Source organism: the organism of the source record quoted next, unplaced genomic scaffold (assembly GCF_019419815.1).
Source record: "Pyrus x bretschneideri cultivar Hongxiangsu unplaced genomic scaffold, Pyrus_bretschneideri_v1 Contig42, whole genome shotgun sequence".
Lineage (NCBI taxonomy): Eukaryota > Viridiplantae > Streptophyta > Magnoliopsida > Rosales > Rosaceae > Pyrus > Pyrus x bretschneideri.
The window spans coordinates 1,825,950-1,838,508 of NW_025999746.1; the positions used below are offsets into that span (position 1 = coordinate 1,825,950).

Genomic DNA, 12,559 nt, shown 5'->3' on the forward strand with positions numbered 1-12,559 from the left:
ACCACACACTTTACCAAACCTAGTCATGTAATATACCAAAACAAAGATCAGGGAACAAGGATTCAAATAGTACCATTGCTTTCCTCGGCCGTGGCTGGATTTCGCCAGAAAACGGCTCGAAAGCCGCCGGGTTCTCATCGAAAAAACTACGTTAGTGTTCTAAGGGTGTTACTTGCACTAATCATCACCAAATTTCTTGTGTAAGCTCAAAATCAAGCTACAAATAGGAAATTAAAACAATAGAGACCCTACTAAGTCGAGAATGGGAGGAATCACCGAATTTTTCTCTGGTGTTCATGTATAGCGTGCACAGAAAGAGAAAGAGCGTGATGAAGTTTTCAACGAAGGGAAACGGGAGGTGTAGGTCGATGGTGATGGTTGTTGGTGGCGGTGAAGCTCGCCGGAACAACGAGGGCTTGCCAATCTTGGTGTTATTGTCTGCAGAGGAAGAGGCTGAGGCAATTGAGAGGGAGATAGGATGAAGTGGCAGAACAAGAGAGGGTGAGTGAAGATAAGGAGATCTGGGAATGTAGGGAGAAAAAGGACACATGGCAGCAAGAGAGTGGTTTCAAAAGTTTGAAAAATAAAAAGAGAGAGTTAGAAAGACAGAATGGACACGGGATAGGTGGAGTCGAGAATGGGTGTGAGACCCATCACATAGAAATTTTTATAAGAAAATAATAAAATAACTAAGGGTCAAATATCAAAAATTATGAATTTACCACAATACTCTTCAACCTTGTAAGTTCGTAAAATCTCCTTCGTAACTCCAAATTCGATTCTGCTTACGCCCACACATTCATTGTCATGAGTGCTACACAAATACGCTAAAAGAATGAGTCATACATCTCTCAAAATAATGGTCAATGGAAGTCAAAATCCTTGTCTCTAGGGGCATTTTTGTCAATTCATACTTTTAAAATTTATATAATCGTAGAATTAGGGACAAGTTGTTGCAGAATTGAGGATGTTTATGGTGTTACTATGGTTAGTGAAGATGAAAATTCTAATATTTCTCAATTGATGAAATTATAAATGCTCTTGTTTTCATGGATCATTCGAATGCTCTCGGACCAAAATGGTTTTTCTAGTTTTTTTATCAGTCGTGTTGGGATACCATTGAATTGGCTAATATTGCTTTTGTTCAAGATTTTTTTAAGCGGATGGTTATATCTAATGCTAATTGTAACTTTGTGGGGCTTATCTCTAAATTCGAGGTGCCTACCACTATAACTCAGTACGACCACTTGCAGTTGCAAACTTTCTGTTCAAGAAAAGCTCTTAGCCAAGGTTTAAATTTGCTTTACTCTACTAGGTGGATTACTTCTATCTCAACTCCGCAAGGATGTTGCCCTCCCACTCATGTGCTATGCGCTGATGACCTATCTATTTTCTCTTGTGGGAGTGTTCGATCTTTTCGATCTTTGCGGGATTTCCTTGTCAAGTATGATCATGCTTTTGGACAATTTATTGATGTACGTAAGAGCACTTTTTATCTTGGGTTCACCTCTTCTCATCATATGACTTTTGTCTCCAGACATTTTGGGCTTCGTTTAGGTGTTGCTCCCTTCACGTATCTTGGTGTCCTAATTTTTCGTGGTAAGCCAAGGAGAATTTACTTTTAATCTTTGGTTGATAAGGCTAAAGCCCGTCTCTCAGGTTGGAAAGGAAAACTTTTTTCTATGGCTGAATGAGTTCAATTAGTGCAGTCAGTTTATTAAAGTTTAGTTTTGCATAGTTTCTCAATATATTAGTGGTCGGCTTGCCTTTTGAAGCATCTCTCCTCTTTACGATACTTTATTTGGTCTAGAGATTTCGCTTCTCATAAATTGGTAATTATTAAATGGAATATGGTGTGTGGGCCTAAAATTAAAGGTGGTCTCGTTATTTAATTACTTTGAACTCGACGGTTTTGCTCAATTTTGGATGGGCTTACTTTACAATCTTCTTCCATGTGAGGTTCTTTTGCCCACCAAATTTTTCCTCTCATGCCTCACAAAATAAAATGTCTATTTGTAGTCATCTGTGTAGCGTGGTTTGAAGGTGATGTACTTGTTATGAATATCAATAGTAGTTGGATTATTGGAGATGGAAGACCAATTTGTTTTTAGTTTGATAAATGGATGAACAAGCTGATTATTAGCCCTTCATTATATCTAGTCATTTCTTTTACAATTCTTCTTGAGTTGGTCATTATAGATTTTTTCAAGCTCATGAATTTTTGCATCATCTTGTACCCTTGACAACGACTAATGACAAATTGATTTAGGAAGCCATCTCTTTCTAGGAATTTTTCCTTCTCTTCTGATTATGATCTAATTCAAATGAGACATAGTGATTGTGCTTGGGCAAAAGTTACATAGCAGTCTTTCATTCCATCTCGACTATCTATTTTGACTCGGCCTTTTTTTCATGACAAACTTCCTAGCGATGTTACAATGCAACAACTTGATACTTCTTTGGCATCCATTTGTTGTCTTTGTCATGTTTATGAGGAATGTACTTCTCATATATATTTTTTTTTCCTTTCTAGCTACCAGTTTTCTAAGCAACTTTGGAAGTGGTTAGCGTATTAATTTGGTACATCTTTGCTTGTTTCAGATTCCTTGGCTATTTTTTTTTGGGATGCTTTTGTGTGTAACGGCTTTTCTCATCAATTGCACAATCTTTGAGTCTTTGCAAGTTTTTTTTTTACTATTTCAGTTGTTTAGAAAGTTTGGAATAAGTTTAATTTTAGGGTAATATATTTCCATTGTCCTTGCATGTCCATTATTTCTAACCTCGTCCATTGTGAGAGGTTTATTACAAGATACTCTCAAGGTTTAGATACTTGTATCATTTCTTCTTAGGGATTCAACATATTTCTCTCAAGACCCCTACTATTTTTCCTGTGTTATGGTCTCATCCTTGGTATCCTTGGATTAAACTTAATACAGATCGTTTGTCGAAAGAAAATGCTGATCCTACGACTTGTGGGGCGTTTTAGGGATTGTCATGGTATTGGTCATCACAATTCTTTCTTTTGCTGCACCTTATACAATTATTATTAGTGTAAAATTTGCTTTTCAGAGGGGTTGGCGTGTCTTTGGTTGGAAAGTGACTCTTCTAGTATTGCTTATATTCTCGGTTTGGATGATTTGATCCTCATTGATTTCATCGCACACAATGATTTACTTTTTAGGCCCGCATTCATTAGATGAATTTTTGTTGTTCACACATCTTTCGGGAAGGGAATGCTGTTGCAGATAACTTTGCTAACATAGGTCTATCTTTTCCTTATTTAGTTTGGCATGATTCTCCTAAGTTGGTAATTCATGCTGCTTTGTTTTCAAACTTTGTTGACTTGCCTGGCTTCCGCTTCTTAAATTAATATGTATCACAATTTCAGGTGACAAATTGCTTCGCTAATTATGGAGTTGATTATCCAGTGACTTATAAATAGTTTCCCTTGGCTCGGTTTGGGATTGTAGTTTGAGGAATTTTTTTCTTTCTTCATCCAGTTTTCCTTTTTTGATGTTATATTGTTCTTTTCTTCACGAATTTTGGCTTCGTCCCCTCGCTTGTATTTATTTTATTTTTTTGCTCTTTTTTTATTTATTAAAATTTCAGAAATAGTGGGCAGAGGGGTTTTTCTATAGGGGAGTTAACCATTTCTAATTGCTCTAGGCAAAAAGGAAGTAGACTAATTTTGTAGTTGATAGCTAATTCCTGAGGTCTTGGTTCTTTTTTTAATATAGTGTGTGGGTTTGGAGAGTAAAGCTACCTTGGTAAACCAATGACCAAGTCTTATGCATAGCTTGATCATCTATTTCATTATTATCCTTCCCTTAGGTCATTCCAATTGTTGGTAGAGATCTAATTTTTGTATGATGGAAGCTACTCCAAAATGATAGTTATACAATGAAATGCCTCTGTGAGTCTTCCCAATCCCTGAAATAGGTGGATAACAGTTGTCCCCCCTTTTTCAAAAAAAAAAAAAGTTATACAAAATACTCAAAATATTCTTAATTAGCTAGGATGTCTGTGAAATATTCCTCTTTCAAAACAACTTTTGACTTTCCCTCAAATTAGATATTTTATATTTAACTAATCATTTCAAGGTAAAACTACCAAAATACAACGTAGCGTGAAAAAACGACATCACGTCCTCTTGTTTCTGTGTTTGTACCGTGTGCTGAGGATGTCCAATTTTTAAAACGATAGATATGCTCACATTGCTGTAACAGTTCAATTTCTATGGCCTTAAATTGAGCAATGTCCAATTGTTCACGCCTCCATCAAATCTGCCTGCCCGCCATTTGTCTCGTTCAATAATTGACAAAAAATGATTTTGGTACACTCTAGTTCATCCAGACTTCTCGATTGATTAAAACAAAAACAAAAAAAAACTAAATAATAGAAATTAAGCGAATGTGAGAAAGAAGAAAGACGATGTGCGGAAATTAATTTTAATAATAATTGAGGGAGGACTGCCAGATGGGAGCAGGACCACTCTGCCACACATGTATATCCTCATTTAATATATATAGCAAAACAAGAATTGAATTATTTGTTCATGTGGGTCTAAATTTGGCAACTGCTTCACATGATGTGTCGTTTAATAAAAAAATTGTAAGGTCTAGAGGAAAAAAAAAACAAGGCAAAGCAAGGAATTCCGATCTTGAATATCAAGTAACCGAATTTTTACAAACGCTCACTAAGTGCCAAAGGCTGTTTTGCCTTTGAATCAGCGGGATACCCTTTTCTCTTGAAATTTTGATTATAGAGTGAAGTGTTAATTTAGTCTCTCAACTATCACCTCAGTGAAAATTAGGTCTTTAAATTATTTTTTCAGTAAAATAAGTTCCTAAATTCTTTAAAAATTGATAATTTTATTCCTACTATTATATTTAAAGCTATTCTATCTAACTTTTTGTCACCTTTAGTCACTTGACACACTTAAGAATGTCATACCGTCATTTTTTCGCCAATATGTCCTTAAAATTTCATATAGGTTGCTAATCCAACTTCTAATTTACCCTCCAAAGTTAACTCCATATACCTTTTTATAAAAGAAAATTATCAATGTACCCTCCAATGTGTATCATATGCAAACACGTGACTTATATTGACGGAAAATTGAATATAGTAGCTTCGAATTTAATATTAGAGATGTAATTGGTAAATTTTTATAATTCAAAGAATGATTTTTTTTGAAAAAAAAAAAATTTTTAGACCTAATTTTCACTCAATGATAATTCATAAACTAAATCAACCGTCCACCCTGGTCTATATTAGTAACAAATCCAATGATCAATAAATTTTTAATCACTCGGACCACAAATTTGGATATTTATCATACGTTCTTGAATATTGCCCAGAAAGAAAGTCATGCGCTAGTAATATTGTCAATATCACGCTAACATGCATTAATTAAATAAAAGCAATGTATGCTAACATCGTGTCCATTTCTGAGAATGGTCCGATTTATGTGAGGTCAATTGGTACAATGGGAGCAAATGACTTGGGACGAGGTTTACCATTTTCCAATGCACAACGGCATCTTATGTATAGATAGATAGAGAGATACAGATCTGAAATTTCTTGTTATGAGATCAAGTTGATGATATTTTCTTCTGCTGAAATTTCTAACAGCCAACCAAATAAGTCATGCTTAGCTACCCACGACTAGCATCCATTACTTCCCATTCTCTCTCTCTTTTTTCGGCCATGCCACTACAGTAGGAGAGATTTTTTCAGTGTGCCAAAGATACGGCTCGATACACTAACTATCATAATACACGTACGTAGTTGAATATTTAAAAAAAAAAAAATCAACCAATTGTTTGACTGTATTCCCAACACACTCAATTTTTTCCTGCATTATATCATTCATCAATCATCAATAATTCGTTTCATTTTCTACGTATACAATTTACAAGGATGAAACTTTCGGAACGTTTATAATAATCCGATGTACTTCGAGTTTTTAGTTGCTAGATCTGGATTTTAATATATTTTGCGAAGAATTCAACAAAATTCGAAATATAATATGCCACGAAATAGCATTAGCAAATCCCTAAAATTCCAAATATACATGAGTTGTATATAACTTTTCTTCCTAATCAGTCAGGGACGGAGATAAAAAATTTCTTTAGTAGGAGAGATCTTAATCTTAACCTTCAGACTTGAGAAAAAAATTCATGACAGTAGAATTTCTTCTATATTTTTATCGTTTTTCTTTTCTTCTCAAATTTTCTTAGCCCAACCTGTAGACAATTTTTCATAATGATAGCTTATTATACATATTATTTTAAATTTTCAACTAATCAATTAAAGTACTTAAATATGATAAATTGAAGTTATGTAAGCATCTTCATTTATTTCCTCTACCGAAAATTTTAGTGGAGTAGCTACCCTCAGTGGTCCTAAACTGCCTCCATCCTCACTAACTGTCATTAATTTCTATATTTATCTTGTCAGGTCTTTGGTTTGAATTATTGGTATTTGATGTTGTATATACAGTAGTGATATGCATCATACCAAAATGGGCCAAAACCTTAGATAATTTAGAGAAGTTTTAGCCAATTTCTTCATAAAATAAAATAAAAAAATAAAAAATAAATAAATAAATAAAAAATAAAACATATGTGTTATTTTCTTTTTCCTTAGGAATATAGATGCTATTTGATATTATCTGGAAGTCAGGAGATGTAACCCTAAATTAACAAAAGAAAATGGTATTGAAGGTTCAGCTCTGTGTGACTCATGCATTTTTGCGTACGAAAATGTATGTATGGCTCATGTAATAAGAGAACGAAGACCATATTAATTAGTCAATTTAAAGTCAAGAGCTAACATTTTATCCTGACAAAGTATAATTTGGATTAACCTTTTTATTTACAAAACTGTTATAACCTTCTAGTTTAAGTGTGATTGTGTAAATCTTAAATTAGATTTTATTTTAGTTATTTTTTCCGATATGGACTTGTATTCCTTGGGGAGAATAATTTCTTCTCTCTTATTACTATAAATAAAGTCACTGCATAGGGGAAATAACACACATTCCTCTACACAACCCTACAAATACATCTCTTTGTGTCACCGGCCCCCTTCCCCTGTTAGTTAAATATAGTTCACAACATGTTATCAGCATGCTCTTACTGCTGCGCTTAGAAATCTAACGTGAAAATTATTCGTCTTCAATCAGGGGAGTATTTACACACTCAAGGGTTTGTTGAGTATTTGCTGAAGATCTACCTTATCTGCTGAAGATCTGATGCGATGGTTTGTTGAGTATTTACACACTCAAGGGGGAATGTTGCAGTCATATTTAGAATAGGAATGTGATTGTGTAAATCCTAGGGAATCTAGGAAAGTATTATATATTCTTATTAGGATTAGATTACCTATTGAATGTTGTAATCTTAAAGGGAAAGGTTTTACCCTTTCAACTACTATAAATAAAAGCACAATGGGATGAATCAAACACACCTCACAATTAAATCAATCTCTCTTTTCCCTAGAGCTTGCCGCACCCTTCTCTCTCTCTAACCCTAGATCACTCAATCAAACAGGCCTACAACAAAAAATATTTTATTATTGAAATAATTAATGATGTTATTAATACCCAAGAACCTTGATCAAAAATTGAAAAAGAATAGAATTTTAATCAATGGAGTAGCAAAAGCAATGATGAGAACCTAATTTCTCCTTATTAATTTAAGGAAAGAAAGAACTAGTCGGTTGATAGAGAAATGCTTTATCCTATTTATTGGTTTGGACAACAATAAGTCCCAACAGTAATACAAGTATGCAGTAGATAGGGACTCGCAGATACCATTTACCAAGCACCAAAAAAACAACAAAATCTTTATTTACGTGCCAAAGACTAAAAACCTTAATCATTTATAGGAAACCCTATTCCCATAAATTTAATGCCATGCCTATAACCTAAGAGTTCCAAAATACAGGGAAAGCTCAAACTCAAAGAGTTTCCACTTGCACCACCATGCCCACCACCACGGCCACCACCACCCATGATGGGCTCCCACCACTTCACACCCACAAGCCCTCTCTTCGAACTACCACGAACCGTGTATTCGTGGTGGTTCACTTTAGTGCCATCTTAGCCCTGCTCTATCGCCATACACTCTCCCTCCTCCACTCCACAACCCTTACCTCTTTCTTCATCACCCTCACCTTCCTCATCTCCGACACTCTTCTTGCTTTCATGTACACCACTACACAATCTTTGCGCATGAAACCAATTTATCGCACTGAATTCCCCGAAAACCTGAAAAGGGTTGTTGAAGAATCTGATTTTCCTGCTTTGGACGTGTTCATATGCACAGCTGATCCCTACAAGGAGCCACCAATGAACGTGGTGAACACAGCCTTATCGGTCATGGCTTATGACTATCCAACCGAGAAGGTATCAGTGTATGTTTCAGACGATGGCGGCTCAGCTCTGACTCTCTTTGCTTTCATGGAGGCTGCCAAATTTGCAAGCCACTGGCTACCTTTCTGCAAGAACAATAACATAGTGGAACGCTGCCCGGAAGCTTATTTTGAAACGGATCATTCTCGGTTTCCTGAAGCCGAGAAGATAAAGGTAAAAAAAATTCTAGTGATATATATCAATTTTCCGAAACTATTAGCTAAAAGTATGTGCAGCTACATTTCATACATACATACATACATACATACATACATACATACATATATACATACACACACACACACACACACATGACAATATTCTTTTAAGTTCTAATGTTTAATTTTTAATCATCCCTAGACCATATATAGTGTCAGGGATGATAACTTTGGATGGAACTTTCTAGATTCAAAAACATATATTGTTGTTAAAAATGCACGCCAAGGATACTAATGAACTAAAAGATTACTAAGTTACTACTCAAGCTCTATAAATATACTAAACTTGACCAAAAAATGTACTACAAAAAACTACACAAAAAACTTTCAAAGTAATGCCTTTTATGAGACCTTAAAAATTGTCGTTTTAAAGTTCTCACTAATGTGTTGCTTCTAGTTATTTATTAACTTTCTCCATAAATTTGCAACACATTGATTTCTTCAAAATTTAATATAAATTTGATTTTAACTACTTATCCAAACATAGCATAGGTAACTATTTGAAGAAGAGTCGAGCCTTTTTCTAAATTAAAAGGAGTGCTTCGAAAGCCTATAGAAACCCAACACATTACGTACCCATCCATATACTCAGTAGGATAGCGACGAGGGATAATATGTATTTATAAGGCATATAGGGACAAAGACAGAAAAAAAAGGGGGGCATGTATTGTATAATAATTCTCCCTTTGCGATTCTCATCATGCGTATCAATCTCTTTAATTTTTGTTTATGTGAGCTGTCGATAAAGAAAATAAAACACGCATCAGCTAATATGGGGAAAATACTTGTTTGTCACGTTTGTTCCTTATCCCTTTCATGCATAAACAACCAACATCGTTATACTCAGCCTTTTTTTTTTTTTTGGGAATACTAAACCACTTACCTATCTTATTTTTTTATATTGATTTGTCATTTATATTTTAATTATAAATTCAAGTGAGAAAATAGAACAGGTGAGTACACATATCAATACTTTTTTTTTTTTTTCCGGTTTGTGTAAATAGGTTTACTTTATGGATCGAAATTATCAATCCCACCACAATAAGAGCTAATTAATTAAGTAATTACATGTTCTTCTGAATCATGGCACAAGATTATGTACCAAGGCATGAAAGTGAAGGTAAACAATGTAATGGAGAGAGGCAAAGTTGACCAGGAATATCTAACCGGAGAACAGGAAATTCAAGCTTTTAGCAAATGGACGGATGGATTTACACGGCAAGATCATCCCGTTGTCATTCAGGTATTTTTCTCGTCCAAGTGATATAGCACTTTATCCTTGTGATTAGAACATGCACGATCATCAGATAGTTGTTTTTAACCGAAACTTGTCACGCAATTAACAATCTTGCAAGCAACCGTTTATGCTGCTAACATAAATCCTGATTAGAACATGCACGATCATACGATAGCTGTTTTTAACTGAAGTGCATAACTTATGAGCAACCAAATATTCATGCATATGAATGTTGTGAATTATGAGCAGGTTCTTCTGGACCATAGCAAAGACAGAGACATTACAGGTCATCTGATGTCAAACCTAATTTATGTCTCTAGAGAAAAAAGCAGGACATCACCCCACCATTTCAAAGCTGGTGCACTTAATGCCCTTGTAAGCTCGAAACCCTAGCTATTTTTCTCATTAATCATCTTTTTATTAATTAATTTTCTACATTAATAAGCAAATTAATTAATTTGTTTATCTTTTGATGTTGTGTTACAAAGCTACGAGTTTCAGCTACCATGACCAATGCTCCAATAGTCTTAACCCTAGACTGTGATATGTACTCCAATAATCCCGATACGCCACTTCGCGCTCTATGTTACCTATCAGATCCTAAGCTTCGATCTAAAGTAGGGTATGTCCAGTTCCCTCAACGTTTTCAAGGAATCAACAAGACTGACATATATGCAAGTGAGTTCATGCATCTGTTCATTATCAATCCATGGGGATTCGATGGGCTATTAGGACCAAATTATGTAGGAACCGGATGCTTTTTCTCCCGACGAGCATTCTTCGGAGGGCCATCAGAGCTTATACCACCAGAAATTCCCCAACTACACCCTAACAATGTAGTTGACAAGCCCCTTCAGAATCCAGAGGTTTTGGAATTGGCAAACCATGTTGCATCTTGCAACTATGAGAACAATAGCACTTGGGGACATAAGGTATGTAAATAAGCTAATTAGTGTTATGTATCTTCTAATCAGGGAACCGTTGTTCACAGTTCAAAAAAATCATCCTACGTTCCTTGTAGTTAGCTCGATCATTCAGCAGTGAAACATGATCTTTCAGGAGCGTGATTAACAACTCCCATTTTTCTTACAAATCAATGACATTATGAAAGCGTAATTTGAAACCTGATAGATGAAATTGGTTAAATTGTGTAGATGGGAGTAAGATATGGCTCACTCGTGGAGGACTACTTCACGGGTTATATCCTGCTTTGCGAGGGATGGAATGCCATATTTTGCAATCCAGAGAGGGCAGCATTTTTAGGGGATGCCCCGATCAACCTTCTTGATGCATTGAATCAAACCAAGAGATGGGCCGTAGGCCTCCTTGAGGTAGCTTTCTCAAAATATAGTCCAGTCACATACGGTGTTCGGGCCATGGGTCCTCTGATGGGCCTTGGTTTCGCCTATTATGCTTTTTGGGCCTTCTGGGCCATTCCCATCACCACATATGCCTTCGTCCCGCAGCTAGCGCTCCTCAATGGGATCACCCTATTTCCAAAGGTAATGCACACTCACCCTTTACTAGTTTGTTGTCTTGAGAAAATTGTACAATATTCTATTATCAGACTTATTTTGTTTTAACCTTGTGACTTCATACCACACATTTAAATAGAACTATACACAATTCATTCAAATTGATATAATGACAATATTTCGGGTCTGATCTTGCGCAAGTGTTCTTGGTCAAACAAGCTGTGCTACACTTTTGAAACTAAGATTTAAGTGCTTATTGCAGGTTTCGGATCCATGGTTTCTCTTGTATGTGTTTGTTGCCCTTGGAGCCTATGGCGAAGAACTCGTTGATTTTGTATTATCTGGAGGAACATTCCTTAAGTGGTGGAATAACCAGAGAATGTGGATGATTAGGGGACTCTCAAGCTTCGCGTTTGGATTCGTTGAGTACTTTCTCAAGTCCTTAGGCATTTCCACACATGGGTTTAATGTGACTAGCAAAGTTCTTGATGAGGACCAAAGAAAAAGATATGAACAAGGCATGATGGAGTTTGGAGTCTCATCTCCCTTCTTTGTGCCCCTTACAGTGGCTGCCATTGTCAACCTGGCTGCCTTTGCTTGGGGTCATGTAAAGATTTTCCGAGATGGCGGTAGCTTGGAAGGATTGTTTGTGCAGATGTTTATAGCTGGATTTGGCATAGTGAATAGCGTACCAATTTATGAAGCCATGATCAGTAGGAATGATAAGGGAAAAATTCCTACAAAAACTAGTCTGGTTTCAACAATTTTTGCATTTGCTCTTTACGCAGTGGCTTATGTCACTCTGAGGAACTGATGATGATCACACCCTCAAAGGTGTATTTACCCTCAGGGGTCTAAGGCAGTTTTGTGCTTTCTCTGCCCCACAGATTTCTTAGTGTTCTACTATCTACTCCACCAATCTTCTTTTGCAATTTGCAAAATAAAATTTGTATTTTGGACCAATTGTCGTCCATTGTGTTAAGTTTCCTTTAAGTAGGCCATGCATTGTTCAAAGTTTATGGTGAATGTATTATATATTAGACTAATATTTATTAGAAACGATGAAAAACTTATATTAACGCACGATGAATTTGATAATACACATTTTATAATAGTCTGATAGTTTAAGAGACATTTTAGTTTGCATCTTGCCAAGATGACATGGGTTGAACAATATTTAGGATAATGTCCATTTTCCAAAATTCCAAGG

General features: G+C 35.6%; 1 protein-coding gene across 1 annotated transcript; it reads left to right on the forward strand.

The window, feature by feature from the left end:
• The first annotated feature begins 368 nt into the window (after window positions 1–368).
• Window positions 369–12,312, forward strand: LOC103933896 (cellulose synthase-like protein G3). Its single transcript, XM_048566606.1, has 7 exons — window positions 369–458; window positions 7,940–8,593; window positions 9,731–9,880; window positions 10,124–10,249; window positions 10,363–10,806; window positions 11,029–11,376; window positions 11,612–12,312. Exons 1-7 carry the CDS (start codon window positions 369–371, stop codon window positions 12,161–12,163), a joined length of 2,364 nt encoding a protein of 787 aa, XP_048422563.1. The 3' UTR covers window positions 12,164–12,312.
• Window positions 12,313–12,559: the final 247 nt, after the last annotated feature.

What these genes read in the sequence shown, in the direction of transcription:
- LOC103933896 (XM_048566606.1), top strand. Translation starts at nt 369, where the DNA reads ATGGTGATGGTTGTTGGTGGCGGTGAAGCTCGCCGGAACAACGAGGGC. An exon ending in CTGAAGCCGAGAAGATAAAG is followed by an intron (nt 8,594 to 9,730) that starts GTAAAAAAAATT and finishes TCATGGCACAAG; the next exon opens with ATTATGTACCAAGGCATGAA. An exon ending in CTGGTGCACTTAATGCCCTT is followed by an intron (nt 10,250 to 10,362) that starts GTAAGCTCGAAA and finishes TGTGTTACAAAG; the next exon opens with CTACGAGTTTCAGCTACCAT.